This window comes from Lagopus muta, chromosome 3 (genome assembly GCF_023343835.1).
Source record: "Lagopus muta isolate bLagMut1 chromosome 3, bLagMut1 primary, whole genome shotgun sequence".
Classification (NCBI taxonomy): Eukaryota; Metazoa; Chordata; class Aves; order Galliformes; family Phasianidae; genus Lagopus; species Lagopus muta.
Window position 1 is genome coordinate 77,907,458 of NC_064435.1, and position 20,671 is coordinate 77,928,128.

At 39.1% G+C, this 20,671-nt stretch overlaps 1 protein-coding gene across 3 annotated transcripts in view; it reads left to right on the forward strand.

Annotated features, from left to right (window-relative positions):
- Positions 1-15,139, forward strand: part of CDH6 (cadherin 6) — a 102,447-nt gene extending 87,308 nt beyond the window's left edge. For all 3 annotated transcript variants that reach the window (XM_048938969.1, XM_048938967.1, XM_048938968.1), the window contains 4 exons: positions 3,238-3,359; positions 4,137-4,254; positions 4,342-4,593; positions 8,389-15,139. In XM_048938969.1, coding sequence (XP_048794926.1) covers positions 3,238-3,359; positions 4,137-4,254; positions 4,342-4,593; positions 8,389-8,879 — 983 coding nt within the window. In that variant the 3' untranslated portion in view covers positions 8,880-15,139. The remainder of the gene's footprint in view (positions 1-3,237; positions 3,360-4,136; positions 4,255-4,341; positions 4,594-8,388) is intronic.
- The last annotated feature ends 5,532 nt before the right edge of the window (positions 15,140-20,671 follow it).

Sequence of the window (20,671 nt, forward strand, 5' to 3'; positions counted from 1 at the left end):
CACACTTACTTTGATCCCAGTGGAACTGAAATAACATGCACTGCAGCAAACTGTGTAGTATCTGAAAACCAAGTTAGTATCCATATGAAATACTCATTTCAGTCCTTTCCTCCTTCCCTCAGGGCAGAGCTTCTACTGGGCCAAATGCTCTCAGTTAAACCTTCTGAGTCTGAAACAAGTTTCTTCCTTAATTACAATTCTTCTTTACTCTGAAACATTGCAAGCTGCAACTGTCTTCCCAGGCTGTGCATCTCTGAGCCTAGACCAAATTTGGCATAACTAGGGTATATGCCTTCCAAAGGCAATTTTCTTGGCTGAAAAGCAGCTACTACTGAAACAAGGCTTAGTCTGATCCAGGCTACCTCACTAATTTTAGTCTCAAGAGACTAAACTGGAAAACACCACTGCTTAATGCTCCTGGCTAAAACTTGACATTTCTAGCAAGGCTTACTGAATTCCATTCTACTAACATTAGTTGCTCTCAGTAACACTAGATCACTAATTTAGATTACTAAAGAAGTAAACTAAAGGAAGGATCCATGCCAGTTACAGGCAGGACACACAAAAAGAGATGAATGCAAAAAAAAAAAAAAGTGGTAAAGTCGTAAAGAGAAACAACTTTCAGTGATGACTCTTCACAGGTTTGTTTTATGGCATAAAACAAATGGAAATACAGAAGTTGTTTTGCCTTGAATTTTCTAAAATTATCAGTAAGTGTAGATAGCTGCATTTTCTAATGTTCTCCTGTTTGTATTTGTATAAGCTGCAGTTACTCAGCAGTCCTGAATGTTGCTCTGAATGTTGCAAACAATTACTTCATGAAACACAGGATCGCTACATCTGCCACAGTCAGAGGCAAACTGATAATGAAGCTCAGTACACAGCGCTCCTGACTCACACCTGTAGAATCACAGCTCACCAGAGACAGTTCTGAGGGTGTTTTAAAATAAATATCCTTTACTTAACTCTTAAAGGTAAATCAACATTGTCAGGACATTGGAGCAGCATTCAGAAAAAAAAATGTTTAGCAGTTGATAGGTAAACATAAAACATACTACTACAGAGATGGATTTTAAGCAGATAGGTCTGTTTTATATGGTGGAACTTTTTCTTTAGAGGTGGAGCTCAGTAGTAATTAAAGAATAATGCAAAACAAACAAACAAACAAACCCAACTATTCCAATTCATTTGCAAAGATAATTTGAAAGAAGACAAAAAGGTTTTTATGATGTATAAACGTATTTCAACTCATATTTCCATAAAATCAGAAAAAAGGCCCCCATCCGTAGAATATATTGGTTTTTTATATAGCTTCTATTCATTATACTCTCATTTTAAATTGTGAAGATCTTAAGCACCTTGAAGTAAAATGAAAATATGTAGTTAATAGCTCAAAAAAGCAGGAAAGAAAACAATTGTAATTTTGGAGAGGAAAAAAAAATTGGCAATATATTTGAATGCATTTTTTAGAAAGCTATGCTCTTATAAATAGTCTTGCAAGTAGCCCCACAAATTCAAATGAGTAATTTGATTTCTGCCTATTATAAAAATTCAACATTTGTATTAATGTATTTTAGCATAAAATTCAGCCTAGTCTATATTGTACATAGATATTTTATACGTTGAATGAATTCAGCCCAGTGGTTTATATTAGGAAGTGTTTTATGCCTAATGGAATCATATTAACTTCAATGGGACTGTGGAGCTTTAAAGTGCAGTATTTTGTCCAAATGACTGAGCTCTGTAATACGAATATACGGTGCCAATTTTGGAGAACGCATTTTCAAATTTATAAAAGTTTGATAAATACAGTAATAGGGCTTTTATTAAAGCTTAACTCAACAGACTACTATAATGAATGCCTGTAGAAGCTTGCAAACTCATAGATCTGTATTTTATTCCCCTGCTTGTTTTTGTTTTTGTTTTTTTTACTTGGATCATAGATTAAAATGTATTAATAAACTATATTTATATGGGTTGGAAATTAATGTAGAAAAACACAGTGCGAGTCCTCATGAATGGGAGGAGGTGGGGATTTATTTTAAATAAATGTCATTTCAGTCCCACTCATTCCCTGATAGATTTCATTCTCACACTCCCACACACTCCCAAGTACTACAGTGGATATGCCTAGGTGAGCTGTCCTGGATCATTTTTGCATCATATGGAGGACATGGGGCACTGATCAAGTTTGGAAATGTCTCTTGGTTTACTCTTGATTAGTGATGACAAATTTGCTCAGGGGTCTTATACAACTTAGGAGCTGATGGTAATTATGATGCGTCCTTTTGACTCAGAGTCTTGACTGTTTCTTCCTTCATGCCTCTCAGGCACGGTTGCTGCACATTGCCTTTCTTTCCCGCTTTGAGTATCTTTTTGATGAAGATCTGTCTCTTTTGTAATCCAACAGGAAAAGAAATGGTCTACACAATGTGCTACATTTCCAATAATTTTTTAAATTTTTGTCTATGAGGATAACAATGTTTTTATCAGTATTTTATGCTCAGTAATATCCTTTTCAAATTGCCAGATCCAATCTCTTGATCCTACCAAGTCCTTAAAGAAAAAAAAAAAAAAAAGCTTACATACAGGAATCTGCAGATTTTATATAGTGCTGGTGTTCTTCAGCTGATATGTTTTAAAATCAACTCTAGAATATTAGCCAAATCAAATCAATCCACAGAAGATTAGAAAATGCCTGTGATCACAGCAGTGGTTATTATTTATGTATAGTAATGGTAATCATGGTAGCTTAAGGAACTCTGTCACGAGACTTGCAGGGGAGGGAATATTGCCTCTTATAGGGGGAGAGAAAAAAGCCGGCAACCCCATCTGCATGAATATTCAATCTTCCTGTTTCAGAGTTAAGGAAGTGAATATGTTCTGAGAACACTGTTACAATCAAGCAGGCTAATAAATAGATTTCATTTAATTCTGGCACTGTGTTTTTATAGACATCGTACATGCATTTGCAATCATGTTCAGAATGTCCAAAGGCAAAGGTAAACCTTGAACTCCTACCCAATATTAACTGTAATGTTTACACAGAATCAGAGTATGATAATACAGCACAGTTTTGTGAATTTATCTCCTAATGTATTTCCCAGGAATTAACAGAAAATAATGAATGAGAAAGGAATGAAGGCACTGAGCCCCTAAATCTGTCCTTTTCTTCTATACTGGGTCAGTAGCTGGGCTAAATAAAATCTCTGTTTTTTTCTGGTTTTATCATTTCAGACAACCCAAAACAAAGCAGCCGTGTCCCAGTGTTCATTAAGGTTTTGGATGTAAATGACAACGCTCCAGAGTTTGCCATGTTTTATGAGACCTTTGTCTGTGAAAATGCAAAGGCAGAACAGGTGTGTTGTGTGCTTGTATTAAAAAAGTATTCAAAATGAATTGAGTTTGCTACTTCTCTTGCACCACCTCATCAAGAGATATACCTTGCACTGCATCAGAGTGTCAGTTTGGCAAGATTGAACTAAACAGTGGCTGCACAGCATCTGATTACCCTTAGTATTCTTGTAGCTAATATGATACTATGTTTTACACTTGTTTTCTATACTGTGCCTTGTTATCTCTGATTCATTTTCCCTCTGTGATTTTCTGCTATATTCAGGCACCTTCACTGTCTCCTTCAAAAACTATTACAGTCCTGTCTGTGAGATAATTATTTTCTGCCAGATAACTCTCACTCTACCAGAGCTATTACTAAATGGTTCGAAGTAGCACATAATTTGGCAGAGTCAGCCAAACAATTCTAGTTACATGGGATTTGGTTAGATGAATATGTAGCCAGACTCGACTGTCTCATCTTTCATTTCTGCTGCCTGTCACATGCAAAGCTTTCTACCCAGCTGGAGTGGTGTCAACCCAAACCTGCTCTCAAAGTCTATGTGATTTTCCTGCCAACTTTCAAATTCATTTTGTGATTGGCTAATGGTATGGGAAACAATAGCATGGTGATCCGAAGCAGCATCAGTAGCACATGCATTGCTTTTGTTATGCCTATGATAGCAGCATCAGCTACGTTAAAGCAGGAAAAGAAAGAAAGAAAAAAAACCACAGTAAAATCATACATAAGCATAAGTTTCACTGACATTGAAGATAATTGTGTTATTATTTCATTGTTTCAGCTGATACAAACGTTGAGTGCTGTTGATAAAGATGACTCTTACAGTGGACACCAGTTTTCATTCTCCATAGCTCCAGAGGCAGCCAGCAGCTCAAACTTTACACTCCAGGACAACCGAGGTGAATTTCTAGAAGGATTTTTCTTATTGATCTCACTCTTGCTTTCAGTCCTCAGGTGAAGATAAAATGTGTGCTTTATGATTGCAGACAACACAGCGGGGATTTTCACCCGAAAAACCAGATATAACCGGCATGAAATGAGTACCTACTTTTTGCCAGTGGTAATATCAGACAATGACTACCCTATCCAGAGCAGCACTGAAACGGTGACTATTCGGGTATGCGCTTGCGACCATCGAGGAAAGATGCTGTCCTGTAATGCAGAAGCCTTGATTCATCCTACTGGTCTTAGCACTGGGGCTCTTATTGCCATTCTTCTCTGTATCATTATATTACTTGGTAAGTGCCTCAGAGGTATTCTGTTCTTTACGTGCTTGAATTGGTTTTCAGCATTTCAAATATACACACAAACAACAACAACAACAACAACAAAAACCCCACCAAACCACATGGAAAGTTTCTCTCCTTAATACTTTCAGAACAGTTAAGAAATCCAAAAGGCTTACCTCAAAACAAATGGTGCAAGGGGTTAAAACTTTCAGATCAAAGCAGTCAGTATCATAGATGTCAGTGGCTTATTTTCTACTGCTGCAAGTGGTTATACCAAGGCTAGAAAAAGAACAAAGCAGAAGCATCCATGTCTTATCTGACATTTATATTATTGTATTTCCTCCTGTGAGGGATGCTGGCGATATGGCGTACGGAATACATCCTACCTAATCTCAGCTGTCTAAAAGCTAGAGACGTCCAAGCAAGATGAGACAGCAGGACTACACCCTTTGCTCGATGGAAAGAAACAGGCACCTCCAGAAAGGCATCCATCCAATCCTCTTACTAGTATTTGAGGTCGATTAGACTATCCACACTCTGCAGAGTGAATCTATCTCTTCCTGTTGATCTCAGAAGGGGTTCAGATAGCTTAGTTTTAAACAGTTATGTTCCCATGTCTAACCTAGGGGCAAAAAAGTCACACTTGGGGCTTCTGTTCCACTGGAAAAGGATGCTGAAATGGGGTGGCTACTAAAGCATTCTAACATCTTGAGGACGTGCAGATCTCTGGCTACAGCATTCGCAGGTGGTCATCTTTTTGTTTATTAGTTGAAAAATAAGGCAAGTTTGCAACATCTTCCACAACCCTCTCATGCAGATTCCACTCCTCTTGTTCAGTAAAATTGAGATGTGTCCATCGGCCATTAGATATAATCTATTATTCTGTGGAGAATTGTACAACACACAAAATCGACTTTATTAGTCACGATTAGCATCTCACCAGAAAAGAAGGGAATCAGACCAATGTCATAGCTTTAGAGTCAAGAAGGGGAGAAGATATTCCCTAGGGATTCCACTTGTTTTTACTATGCTTGTATCTTCCTCAGACATACTCATCACCATATGCTCATCACTGTGAGCATTACAGTTGACAAATGATTCCTCCTTCCAATGATGAATCAAAGACCAGATAGTGACACTCAAACTTCAACAATGTAATCATGGCTTGCCCAGATAAGCGCTATCATCTCTTCAGAAAAAAAAATTCCTAGAAAAACAATCTCAACCTTAATTTGCCATTAAATTTATTTTTCAAAACATGATATCATGGCCTTTAAGGGTTGAGCTCACTTTGTATCAAGTTCCTTTCCAGAAAAAGAAATCAATCTAATGCTGCAGATAGTCTTGCACTAGTTAATACAACTGTGCTCATTAATATCAATCTGACATTAAACGATTTCCTGTTTTATGTCAATCGAAAATAATTGATTCTGTGTGCTAAGCAGCACTTTATGTCAATTACTGCTCACGCCACCATGCACCATAAGCAGATTTTCAATTAACTCAGCTATATAATTTTCTATTTTCAGGCTGGTTGCAAGGTTTGCATGTGCAATCACTACTGAGTGAAAAACAATACTCTGGGCAGACCTGAGCCACAGCTTAAAGTTTAGCAGCAACAAAAAGTGCCTGTAAAGTGCTAGGTTTATTTTCAGACTGAGCAGGTCTAGTGGCTTATCAAAAGGCCACAGATATTCCTAAAAATTGACATGCATATAAGGGTGATGTACTTTAATGTATAACATCCAATGTTGAGTTGTTTTCTCTTTGTTGTTGTTGTTTTTTGTTTTTTGTTTTTTGTTTTTTTGCCTACAAGTTCAGTGCAAAATAAGAAGAATATTCTGTACAACACATTTTTTGTTGTAAATGAAATACTTTAGAAACTCTTCCATGTAAAAACTATCAATCCTATGCTTTCTCAGATAATTCTGACAGCCCTATAATAGAAGAACATTCAGAATTGACTCTATTTTTCAAGTTCTCCAAAATTTACTCCAGCTATCTCTGTTCTCTAAGATAGACCTTTTCCTAGCCCTCTTTTATAATATCACAGCTTAATGCTCATAAGGACAAGAGTTCTCCATTATAACACAGCTGAACAAATAAGCATCACTCAAACTAGGGTCTTTAAGTGACACCAGAAATAAATCATCACTGGGATATAAACCCGAAGTTTTTGCCGTCTGAACCATTCTCCCTCCTTCAGTTTTTCCACCTTACTTATTTCTTTTTGACTTCTATTAACAAATGTTCTTTCTTACTCACACTATTCCTATGGTAAATATACAATAAGAATTAGCATATTTTCCTGCTTTAAACTATCGTACTGGAATCTCTCTACAGTCAAAAAGAGAGAAAAAGTAATGCTTCAGCACACCTACAGATAGCATCTAGCTCTAAGCCATTCTCCATGGAAGCCAATCATTAAAAACAAATAAACAAACAACAACTAAAAACCACAAACAAACAAGGACAACAAAAAGCAGATTATTGTCTGTCAAGAGACACCAAATTTCAATGGACTAAAATTTTGTTTTGGGAATGTTCTGAGTCCTTGGTATTGCTCTTAACAGGGTTACAATCAAGGAAGGGACTGAAAAAAAGAGAAGTCTGTTACTGTGCTTTGACTCACACACCATTTTACAAATACAGTTTTAGAAATACAGCTGACATGAATGATGAATGTGGATCTACCTTATAGTCTCATATCAGTGAGCTTAGGCATTTTCTGATTTGTTTTGCTTTGCTCTGAAAGAACTCTGAAAGACCGCAAGATCTGTCTTTTTTTCTCCAAGTTTGCACAGCAGAACTGAAATATTGGGCACTGTGGACTTCAAACTACCAAGCAATAATACATCCCTGCTCCTTACTGCTGTTCATTTGTAAATATTTGGTGATTTACCATCTCAAAGTAGAATCTGGCTAAGAAATATGAAATCAACTTCTAAAAGAAATAAAATGTTTAACATATCACATCCTACCCTCTCTGCATACTTCTCCAGTGATTGTTATTGTGTAAAATTATTTAGGTTTGGACCAGGGCCTTTGAAAGAATTCCTGACTTCTGAATAGATTATATATATATATACATCCACCTTAGAATGAAAAGTGTAAAATACCTTTTGAGAAACATAATCCTTTGGCAGATTAATAAAGCCATTGCCATACGGCAATATCTCATATATCACAGTCTTTAAGTTATACACTTTATAAGGCAAAGCTATACACTTTAAAACACGGTATCCATTGTAAAAGCATGCCAGGAAAGTTAATAAACTTGGACTTGGAGTGAGTTGAGAATCCATGCCATATCTTAAATTATTCCAGAGAAGGAAGGACTTGAAGTACACCTTTGCTAAACTTTCGTTAAGCCCAGTGGACGCTAGTTTTGTCCTTGGCATAAGTTTCATCTCATCCCAGATGTTCAAGGTATATAACACATATATAATGAGTTTTGGTGCAGGTCTTTCTCCCTTCCCAGCTCTCATGGAACTACTTCTGTTCTCCAAGCAACAGAGTTGCTATATAATTCTGGGTAAAAATAGGCCTGCTGACAAGAAGGCACTGCTCAGCTTCTTACTAGCTTGACATCTCCTTTGTCTGCTGCAAACTCATGCCACAACATCTCTCACAGTGCTCACAAGCAGAAGAAGCACAGTCTAAAAACTTGACATGCACATTTGCAGTTTTGCAAAACATCTTTTCAAGCTTAGAACTTAAGCCCTAGCTCAGCACTTCATCTGGGTTTTAATGGAGCTGGGGGATTAACGTTTCTCTTCCTCTCTCCCCTGTTTATGTTTCCAGTTACAGTGGTGTTGTTTGCAGCACTGAGACGGCAAAGGAAAAAAGAGCCTTTGATTATTTCCAAAGAAGACATCAGAGACAACATTGTCAGTTATAATGATGAAGGTGGTGGAGAGGAAGACACCCAGGCATTTGATATCGGCACGCTGAGGAACCCCGAAGCCATAGATGATAATAAATTACGCAGAGACATTGTGCCAGAAACGCTTTTTATGCCACGGCGGACTGCAACAGCCCGAGATAACACGGATGTCAGAGATTTCATTAACCAAAGGTTAAAGGAGAATGATACAGACCCAGCAGCCCCCCCGTATGACTCGTTAGCGACCTACGCATACGAAGGTAATGGTTCTGTGGCAGAGTCCCTCAGCTCCTTGGAGTCGGTGACCACAGATGGAGACCAGGACTATGATTACCTCAGTGACTGGGGGCCGCGGTTTAAAAAGCTGGCAGATATGTATGGCTCAATGGACAGTGACAAAGACTCTTAATACGTTGCCTTTTTTTTCCCTCCTTCATTTTCAGAAACAGCATTGAGATACGTGAAGTGGCTATTTCTTTCTATTTCTCCACAGCTCTGTGAAAGGGTTCTCTGTTCGAACGGTTCCAGTTGTCTAATGACTGCAGTGTGGATCAGCTGTCAGAAAACTTTTTCTAGTATCATTTTATGAGCTTCCAAGAGGCAAAGTTCTTATTTTTTAGGGCATCCAAGTTTATCAAGCCAACCTTACAGGCACAGCAGTGGTGGAGGGGAAAAAAAAAGATCAGATGGGGAGCAATATTTTTACTTGTTCTGCTTATATTGTAAATTGGAGTATATTACTGTTTAAGCTCACTTGCTCTTTTTACTTGTATTCAGATTATTCAGCTCAGACAACTGCTCTGTTGATTGTGTATTGCACATCCCAATGTAATGAGGTACCCTAGTTTAACCTATGTATTATAGTCAAAAGTAGTGGTGATGGAATGAAGGTTTATTATACAAAGTAGAGTCAGCTGAGAAAAAACATCCAACACATTTTACTCATGAGGAAGTTAGAGAGGCCTAATGGTCATTTAAATCTAAGTGTTTTTCCAGAACTTGCCATTGCCCCCAATGCACTGAATTGTATTAACACACATATATATAGTTCATTGACTGCTATGTATATATTCTTCTGACCTAGCATTGCTGGAGAGATGTGAGTGCATGCATGTGTGTGCGGTCAGTAGCCCCAGTACCTTGTTTTTAGATGGCTTCTAGGAACCTAGACTCCATATTAGACCATGACTTGGAGGAAGGAATAGAAAGTAACTGTGCTTTTCTTTGTATTTGCGATGGCTTCCACATGCATGCCAGTGTTAAAGGCCACTGTGCTGGGGAGGCAGGACTCAGGCTTTTCTACTTCTGCCTGTTCCAAAGTGTAGGAGGGCTGCTGCAGCTCCAAGGTCATCACCGACCGTTGAGTCAAAAGAAGAAACTGCAAAGGAGGGAGGAGAACTTCTATGTCCTGAGCTCCCCTGGTGGCAGCCCAGGGTTCCTTCTCACTGACTCTCTCCCCAGTTTTGCTGTAAAGTAGGGAAATAATGCCTACCTCATCAGGATGTTGCAAGAATTAGATAAGTCACTCAGAAAATGCTTTACAGATGGAAAAGGCTGGCACTCTACCAGAGGAAGTAATTTCTTATGCTTTTTTTGCAATTTTTTTCTTCCCCCTTCAGATTCAAACCCTGAATGCACAAATAAGCAAAAATCAATTGTCATTCTAGTGGACTGAAAAGCAGGGTATATAACTTTGGTGGGTTTTTTTTTTCTTTTTCTTTTAATAAACTACTCAGCCAACGTTGTTAAAGACTTCACCAGAAGGTGACATTTTAATCAGAAGTCTCTCAGTGGGTGTGCTTATCTGCTTTGCCAAGCTAAGTAATTTTTGTCCAGCGGTGGGAGCGGGGGGAGATGTCACAGTCTCAAGCCAGAACAATTTCCTCTACAGCTTGTGTACCATTTGCTCTTTCTGCTGGTTTGTCAAACCTGTCCTATGGCTGTTCTTTATACCAAGTCATTTAGGAGAGGCTAGATGGAAAAAACCCGAACGGGTAGCCATCAGACATATCCAATTCCAGGAGCTGAAAGCCCTCCTGGGTCCCAAAAGAAGGACATGGCCTAAAGCAGAGCACTGAGGGAAGATTTTTTTTTTTCTTTTTTTTTTTTTTAATATACCTCATAAATAACTGATCTCGTGTACTTAGTTTTAAAACAGTATTTAATACTAGAATTACAGGCATGGATCTATTTCTTTTCTTCTCCCCCTTCAAATCTTTAGTGAATCTTAAACAGCTCCAATTTACTCTAAAAATAAAAGATGAGGGAAAAAAGTTAATAAACAGAAAATTAAAAAGGATTAAAAATTAATCCTTGGAATTCATTACTTTCAGGGTAATAAATAAAGAGAGTGGTAAGATTCCAGAGTTTTAGACACATCCAAGCATGATGACAGAAATTCTGATTTTGTGGGCCCACTTGCAGCTCAGAGGAGGAGTGAATTGCTTTGCAGTGTCCAGCAGTGTTGGGAAGGACACTTCTGCAGTGGAAGGCACTACGTGTCTTCGGGTGTAGGGAAAGGCAGCTGGTGCTTTGTAAGTGCCCACATTGTAGCTCAGATGGGTTTTCAGAGCACAGAAGTGCAAGATTTCAGAGGGAGCTGAGCCCCCATCCTGCATCCCATGGGTTAGGTGCTCCAACGCATGGTGGGGCTGAGCCTGGTGTGCCCACGTGATGACAGTGACACAGCTAGGCCCTTCTCGTACTCTCCTTTTCTCCTCAGTTCTCCTTCACAATTTGAGATTATGAAAGCCTTTGAAAGCCTGTCCCTTTGTGGCCTCCTGGAAATCAGAGCACCCTGTAGGCAATCTGCCCAAAACCTGGTTCTGGCACAGGAGAAGAACCGCCTGGTTCCTCAATGGCTTTCAGACATGTGGGAGGAGAAGCAGAAGCTCAGCAGCACCTGCCACAGGCTCCTCAGCACAAGGCACTCTCCTCATACAGCTGCTGCAGATGCTGCACCCTTCAGGGGACCTTTTTGCCACAGACCTGCTCCTTGCCCACCTCTGCATAGAGCTGCCTGTAGCAAATCACAAGCTCAGAGTAGAGCTGGATGCTGAGAGCCAGTCAGTGAATCCTAACCCTCCTCAGACCATTGGGGACAGCAAAGATGGCTGCCAAGCCTTACAGGCCTGCAGTTCAAAAGCCTCTCTAACCACCCTCTACTCACTGTTTAGAGGGGACTGCTGTCACAAGTCTGCAGCTGGGACAGGAGTGATCCCCTATGAATACTGCCTGTGTCAGCTCTTGAGGGAGCTAACACAACCTCCACCAGGTCAGTACAGTGACTTGGTCTGACCTGGTGATTTGTTTTTTTTTTTCCCTCTCCTCCTTTTTTTTTCTTTTTCTTTTTCTTTTTTTTTTTTTTCTTTTCCCTTTTCCTGTTGAAAGCTGGCTCTATCTTGTCCATGGAGCGTCCCAATATATAATAGAGAGGCTGCTCATGCCTGTTGTGTAAATGTATAATATATAAAATCATATAATGTCACCACAGATATGCTGTCTCAATAGCAAATGGATTCTCCTAGGAAAACTCAAGGCAAACTCACATCCAAATTCTTTACTATGCATCTAGGTCTTAAGGTCTATTTTTTTCCTGCAACTTAAACAGACTTAGCATCTCTCACAAGAAAAATTTAATTCTGTCTTTTCTTCTTGCTTGGCAGTACCACAAAGTGCAATTTATAAAGTCAGTACAGCATATTAAATATTGAAAGTGCCATATTGCAGTGAATAGAAAACTTTGCAGTAGTGTTTCTTTGCACCTTGTTGCATGTTGGTGTGCTAGATGATAGAAATGAGTATTTAACAGTACTTTCACACAATGCTAGAATTGTCATTTATAGATCAGCAAGTGTTAGATTAGGGGCTATGAAGTGAGTTTCAAGGCTGTTATAAGCCTGCTGTTCTAAGAACCACACCCATTTGAAGAGAATAAATATTATAAGCAAATTTAGCCACGCCAGGTAGAGATGAATAATAAAGTTGGCTTTTCACTTGGAAAAGTATCTGTTCTAACAACAGGGGAGCTATTAAAAGGTACCAAGGAACTCAGTGGAGTTAACATAAAAAAACCTGCTTACATGGGGGATGTTTCCAGCCCTTCTGTTGCAGAACAATAACATTTCTACACTTGAGATAGAATAAGGTTTCTAGTATAGCTATTCCACCCAACTCCCAAAGCAGCTACTGTATTCTGTAAAATGGATTTTTACTCAGAATAATGATTGTTTCAGGTTAAGAATCAGTCTATCCCACAGCAGCAACAGTACAGGGAGATACAGCAAACCAGATGCTACCAGACATGTTGCCAACACAGTTGTGCCAGGACATCTCCCTTAGTAGACCAGCCTGTGGAAGAGAACAAGACAAAAACTTGCAGTGAGCTCTGAACAAGGGAATTTGGGGGTTTCCTGAGAGTTCAGCTGGCAGTACCACAGGACTGAAATGTGTTCCCAGACTTGACATGGGTGGATACACTACCTAATCATGGAAAGAAAAAAAAAGTTATGCATTCCAGACACTGCTTGTAAAAGATGTCTAAGAAAATCCCAAGCAGAAGAGAAACACTGCACATGTACCAACACCAGTATTTTCTATATTTGGCCTAAACAACATATTTTTTTTCTGATATTTTTTAGCTGCCAGGCCTTAGTTCATTCTATGGGAAGGTATTACATAGTTGTTAAATGGGAATGGGAAAGGCAACTTGCGAACAATCCAGTTTTGGAAGCAATAGGCTGCATTACAAGGCATAATATTTCCATTTCTCCGACAAAAGTAAACTAAAAAAAACCATTAACTGGACATTTCTAATCCTACAAAAATTCAACAGTCACAAAGAAGTAAAGCAGAGAGAGATAGCTTTAGGAATGTGTGTACACAGTATGAATAAAAAAGAAGACAAATGAAATTTTGAAGCTAGACATGTTTCAAAGTCTGATTTATCCACGTTGATCAGAGACAACAGCACACAGTAACTCTGCCGCTTCCAGATTGCCTATAGAAGCCAGAGGCTGATTTGCGTGGATAGCAAGACAGACACCATCCTTCTCAGACAAAGCAAATTAAATCAAGGCTATTTCCATGCAAATTTCTAGAGAAGACAGACCCTTTCTCATGATGATTACTAAAACATTCTAAATTTCTGCACCAGATCTAACTTGATGGTGTTCCACACTCTTTTCAGTGGGTTACGGACAGTGATTCCGAGCAGGTGACTTCTGTGGACACTATCAGCTCTTCTTGCCACCATCTGTTTTAAACCTCTCCACATTTCATTTGGCTATAAGTAATACTGAACTGTTTTACAGAATCACTATCCCAAATCGGTGTTGCTATCCCCTGCCCATTTGTGTTTTAATTAACACTGCAGTCTGAGCTCCTCTGTCAAATAAGAGCTGACAAATTCACAATCGTTATCCTATTTCTGATGAGCATGAACTGTTTTGTAAGTTGTGAAAGGCAGGGTATTTTTCCAACCCTTCAGACCTGTGAAAACACAACCTCCCACAACAAATGTCAGAGATACAACTGAAGAACTGAGCACTGTGCAGGCAGCAGAGCACTGGCACAAGTTGCCCAGAGATTACGTAGAATCTCCTCCTTGGAGATCTTCAAAAGCCAGCTGGACATGGTCCTGAGCACCCAGCTCTGTGTGGCTCTGCTGGGGGGTTGGACCAGATGGACCCAGAGGTCTCTGCCAACCTCAACCATTCAGTGATTCCGTGATTTTTTTTTCATTAGACTTGTTTCCTTAGAGGTTGTTTCTCTATTTAAGAGAGATGAAGAACAAAAGTATATTTAATGCCTACAGCCTTGCGCATTGCTCCGGGAGGGGAAAAACACAGCAGCCAACTCCACACTTTAATGCCAGTCTTTCCTCTCAGCAGTTTTATTTAGGCACAGCTGAGACAATCTTGATCCTGCCCATCATTTTGCAATATTATACTTTTCAGCCCAGACCTGCCCTCATCATATATGAAACACTTCCCTGAACAGTTCATAAATTCAGCAGGAGGTATCCAAAAGCCTTTTCTGGGGTTACAAGGAGTTCAAGAGTCAGAGAGCTGAAGCAGAAGAACGGAAAATGAATTGCACAGGGTGGGAATTGGGGGGAGGCAATCACTCACATGCAAGGCAGGCCCACGGCACTTAAAAGCCACAAAGCTGTCACATTATACATAAAGTTGCTAGATTTCAAAGGAGCTTTTACAGAAGTTGCTCTTATTTTTTTCTGCATGTCTTCTCTCTTTAAAAAGGAAGAGGAAAAAAAAAAAAAAAAAAAAGGAGCTGCAAACTTCACATTTCTCCTTTCACAAAGTTAATTTGACCAAGAAGGCGTAAGTCTCACACATAGATTAATCCTTTCCACTCCCATGGGCTTTTGACCTTTCCTATGAGACTGCACTATTTATGTAAATATACCTGGAGACACTTTCTATAAGCTTTTAGTTTTCTACAATCTATTACCTTAGTGTTTATTAAAGGAACAAATGTATAGTATTATTAAGCATTCAGGTGAACAGAACAAAGAAACAACAGTGCAAACATGAAATTGTTCTGGATTTTGACATATAAAAACTCTTCAGAATCACTGTACTGTTTCAATTCTGTGATTACTTTCATTGCTTTGAAAATTAAACTTTAAGAAAAAAAAAAAAGAAAAAAGGCCTTATAATAAATGCTATGTGCATCTTAACTGTGTTACTGAGCTAAATCAATCTGGCAAACTCTTATTGCGATTTGTGATTTTTAAACCCTTAAAATAAATGCTTTTCGGTATTGATTTTTTTTAATTAAAAATACATCCGAGAATATATTGAAACCAGTGCCATGACCTTGGGAAGATTTACTTGCTGGTAAGCCCCAGCTACACAGCCTCTCGCAATGTATCCCCTCTTGTAGGGGAAGCTTTACATCAGATGGACCTGGTCATCAAGGAGAAACATTTGCGGGCAATAATATTTTTGGCACCCAAAAGATTTACACCTAGAAGCTTCCCTGTAATACAGAGGGATCCATGCTGGAACCATCACCTCTTCTGCAGCATGAATGGGCAGTTTGTTATGGTCAGATGGCAAGTGTGCACTCTCTCCCTTATATTTCTTGTTCACTGTACTGGCTTCTTTTTGGGGGGAGGAGGGCAGCGGGTTTAAGGATTTAATGAGAAACCAATTTGAACAACAATTTCTCACAAACAGAGTGAATTTGCCTTTTTGCAAATTGATTTTTGTAACAAGTTATTTATATGATGCTACTTAATAAATTGTTTTTTTTTTCTAACTTGCTTTTTTTTTTTTTTTCTCCCTAATTCTCTCAATCTATGGTTTGTATCTACACAACCATCATAACGCCATACCTTCAGAAAGATTCTGCAATTGCATTAGAGCAACAGACTGGCTCAGTCTTTCAAACATAATTTGTAAGTGTCTGGCTTGCAACATGCTGTAAAAGCAGTAGGATCACTGCCCATGGTTAGTGAGGCATCCCAAAAGAGCGATATAATTTCAGAAAACATCATTTAGAGAATGCTTACTATCAGGAGGATATTAATCCATGAACACAAGCCAAATTTTAACTAGCTATTATTATTTTATTATATTTTAACTATTTAACAAATTTTAACTAATTTTTCCCTGGAAGCCAGAGGAAGCTTTACCTGAATAAAGCACATAGAATACCTTTCCTGTAGGATGTAAAGATCATAGAATTTAAATGGCACTGTTATTTTTCTTTCATGTATGAGGTCCAAGAAAAAACAAAAACAAAAAAACCTCTTTGTTCATTTAAGGAGAGGACAAATGCCATTTGCAATGTCTTTCTACATAAGTAGAAAAACCTCCAGATAGAATTATTCATTTAACATTTTCTAAAGGAAATATCTGAATATCTGCCTACATCTCTGAAAATTTGATTGTGTTTAAAATTATTTCTAAATACAAGGACAAAGAAAAGAAAGGGAGAAGTACAGCAAAGCAGTACTTCACCAGAAGTATTAAAACTAGCCAAAAAGAACAACCAGTTTAACAGTGAGAAGCACCTGTAGCTTGTAAATGAACTGAGAAATGCCTGTAACCAATTATAGTAATTAGCTTAAACATTCACCTGCAATCTTTGGTGGACTTCAGGAAGAAAACTTACATATAATTAGCCTGAAACATCTTTTTTGAATATTCAACAGTAGTTCATAAAGCTATAAATATGCAGGTCTACATAGTAACTAAAAGCATTCACTTCTTTTTATTTCACTGTCTGAACACCAAACTGCAGAGAGAAAGCCTTGCAGGTGGAGGACACCCCTCCTTCCCTCACACCCTGTGGTAAGGTCACACAGGAGCCAACACAGAGAGGCTTCAGATGTTCTGTTTCTGGGTTCTGCTGCTTGTTGTGCTTAGAGCAGCCCTACACAATTTCAAAAAACATAAGCTTGAGTTCTTTTAAGCTAAGACGTTAGCAGCAGCAGGAGAAGGAATCCTGGTTCATGGAATCATTGATTAATTAATTTGAGAAACAACACTAAGATCACCTAATCCAACCTTCAACCTATCCCTACCATTCCCACTAAACCACATCCCTCAGTGCCACATCTACACATCTCTTAATACCTCCAGGGATGCTGACTTCACCACCTCCTTGGGCAGCCTGTTCCAGTGCCTTACCACTCCTGCGGAGAATTTTTTTTTCCTAATATCCAACTTGAAGCTCCCCTGGTGCAGCTTGAGGCCGTTACCTCTAAGTCCTATCACTGTTACGTGGGAGAAGATGCTGACACCCTTCACCTCACCTCCACCTCCTTTCAGACTGTTGTAGAGAGTGATAAGGTCTCACATGAGCCTCCTCCACTCTAAACAATCCTAATTCACTCAGCCACTCTCCATAAGACACATAAGCTCCAGACCCTTGACAGCTCCGTTGCCTTTCTCTGGGCATATACCAGGGTCTCAATGTCCTTCTTGTATCCAGGGGCCCAAAGTGAACACAGTACTTTGAGCTGCAGCCTCACCAGAACTGAGTACAAAGAGAATATCACCTCCCTGCTCCTGTTGGCTACACAATTTCTGATACAAGCTAGGATGCCACTGGCTTTCTTAGCCACCTGCTGGCTCGCATGCAGGTGGTTGTCAATTCACACCCCCAGATCCTTTTCCTCTGTGCAGTTTTCCAGCCATTTCGCCCCAAGCCAGTAACATTTCATGGGGTTGTTGCGACCAGAGTGCAAGACCCAGTATTTGGTCTTGTTAAAGCTCATAGAATTGGCCTCAGCCCATTGATCCAGCCTATCCAGGTCCCTCTGAAAGTCCATCCTAGCCCCAGGTAGATCAGCGCTTTCTTCCAACTCGGAATCATTAGCAAACTTACTGAGGGTTCATTCAATCACCTCATTAGAGCATCAGTGAAGACATCAAAGATGGCCAGCCCAAGAATTGATCCCTGGAGAACACCACTTGCAACTAGTTGCTAGCTGAGATTAACTCCATTCACCACCACTCTCTAGGCCTGTCCATCCAGCCTGTTTTTACCCAGCAAAGAGAACACCTGTCCAGGCCGTGCATGTGTACATGGAGCTCTGAGTGCCAGGAACAGAACAGAGGGGCCCTCCTACCTTTCTCTACTGGAAAGGAGAATTTGACAGGTTTCTTCTTTGAATTCTCAAGAGAGCACATCGATTAGAACGAATATTCAGCTAGAGGCTAGTATTTCAGCTAGAAAACATATCTGATTCTCAGACAGTCACCTACCAGTTTTATCTCTGTAAAATACCTCCCCCCACAACAAGCAACACACAAATCACTAACACTCCAAAAGTTCAACTTTCATTAATACTGTTGAAGTTATCACAGAGACAAGTTAACTAGATGAGCCATTAATGCCTACAGTGTCTTTAAAAACCAAAGTTTTACCAGTAATTGCTGGATTTCAAAGATAGCTCAAACAAGGAAACCAAAGAAAATAGTGACATGTTTCACGAAGTCTTTAATCTTCTCATCAGAGCTGCAGGAATGATCATTTATATGAGCAACCAAGTGAGTTTAATGTTTGTCCTTCCAATTTAAATATGACATGATGTTACTTTTGACATTGTATACGATAAGGTATAGACCTTATAAAAATAAAAAGAATAAAATTAAAAAAAAAAAAGGAAAAAGAAAAAAAAAAGCAGAAAAGAAGGAAAATTAATAAAATTAATAAAATTACATCTTTATCCAAAGCCTTTCAAATGTTCCCTCTTAACAGCACTACATCATTCCATATTTTAGCATAGCTGACTGTCAACAAGCACCAACCCTCTACAATGTCTTTTTTCCAAACCAAGTATGTACCCACCAACAGGTTCTCTGCCACTGCCCTCCTTATGTTTGACCCTCAAGGTGCTCTGTCCCTGTTGTCAGAAAAGATTATTCTACTTTCCTTATTCCCCACAAATTAGAAAGCAAACTTCAGCATCATCAGAAGTTCTCAGTCAGTCACTGTCTACTTCAGATCTGCCCAAGACTTCAGTATATATTTCAATCATGTCAGTCCATGGAGTGCACAATCCCATGCATGCTTTCATAAGCTACGGAGATAGGTGCAGCCTAATACATTATGACGCATTTTACTTCATTTAAGCAAAAGAGAAGAGACTTAGTAGGATCAGAACATAATCAAGGAAGATTGTATGCAAGGAGGCACACTGACTTGAATCTTCAACAAAAAACAAAAAACCCAAAACTTTTGGGGTGGTTCCTCAAACATAAAAAGGCACGAATCTCCATACATAGCTTTCTTTGTACCCCTTGCTGGAACTTTGCTTTTCTTAACTCAGAACTTAGCTGGCTGGCTGCTCATGCATGCATCTTAATTAATAAACAAATGAATAAAACCCCTTCTGATTGCTTTTACATGTTTTTCTAAACATCTGCTTCTACCTACGATGTTAAACAAAGCTGTTCTATTCTATAACTCAGCTGGGGAACTTATTTCTTTCTCTCTCTCAGGACACAACTGGGTTTTTCACGTCAATTATCTTAATTGGAAGCAAGCTTAACCCATTTCCCAATTACAGCTCCAGCTTATTAGAACAAACAAACTCTCAAACCTCCTTTAATAAAATATAATACGACCAAAAACATCCCAAAGAACAAACATAAGCTTTGCTAACGAGACACTGAAAAATGGAGTGAATGAAAGAGCTCTGGCAAGGGAAAGAGTGAGGCACTTTGGAAGATGGTGGAGTGGCAGCATACAGTGGGGTCTAATTGTCCAGCTTAATTTCTGGTGCTGCATTCGTTCCTGCAAGTCTGCATACTGGTGGCTCACAGACGGTGTGCTCTTCACTCTGTCCCTCACTGCATTTGATTTTCTCCCCCATGTACCAAACAAAACACTGAGCCAGATGCATCTTTGTTTTGTCACCGCTGGGCATTTTGATGGCCCAGTTTCTTTACAGCTTAACTACAGAGCCAGGTACTTTCCACCTCCTTCTCTTCACTCCAGTCCCAGCCTTCATCACTCATGTTCAGATGTACACGAACCTAACACCTGTTATTAAAGACAAAGAGCCTAAAGAAATAAAAGGAATAAAAGTTGCAAGAGGGGAAACCCACCTGTTACTGCTCCATATGATGGCTGGATTAGCCATGTCTCTTCATGTGGCCTTCTGTCTCTTGCTTATTCATATTTATCACAATGCCAATGCATCAAAGCTACAAAATCCAATACTAGACAAACCTTTCAGTTCAGATTTGTGAACCGTAATGCATTTTTACTTTTCTATTTGGCTCCCCATGGCTGTCACCAGCTTTTTCAGAGGCACTCACCTCTTATATACACAGTGGACACTAAACTAAGAAGCTCTGCACAGAAATTGTTCCACTACCTACATGCATAGAGCACAGGGCAAATGGGCAAAATATTTTGCCCACAAAGTTCTAACATTCCACCCACCAGCAGCATTTTCCAGGCACAGAACCAATAACAACTGTTTCCCCTAGCAAAGCTCAAATGTTCAACTGTAGCAGCTATGGTGATGTTCTGATTCTGTTCTCTGATATTGTCAACATTTCTCTAAACAACATTTACAGTTGTTTTTGAGTAACAGAAGAAAGTCAAAACTAAAGTTTGAGATTCACCGTTCTAATATCTTGGTATTTAATCAACCTGTAATATAATATTGATTGCAGATGCCCTGGAGAAAAGAGATTGGTACTTTTCTTTAGA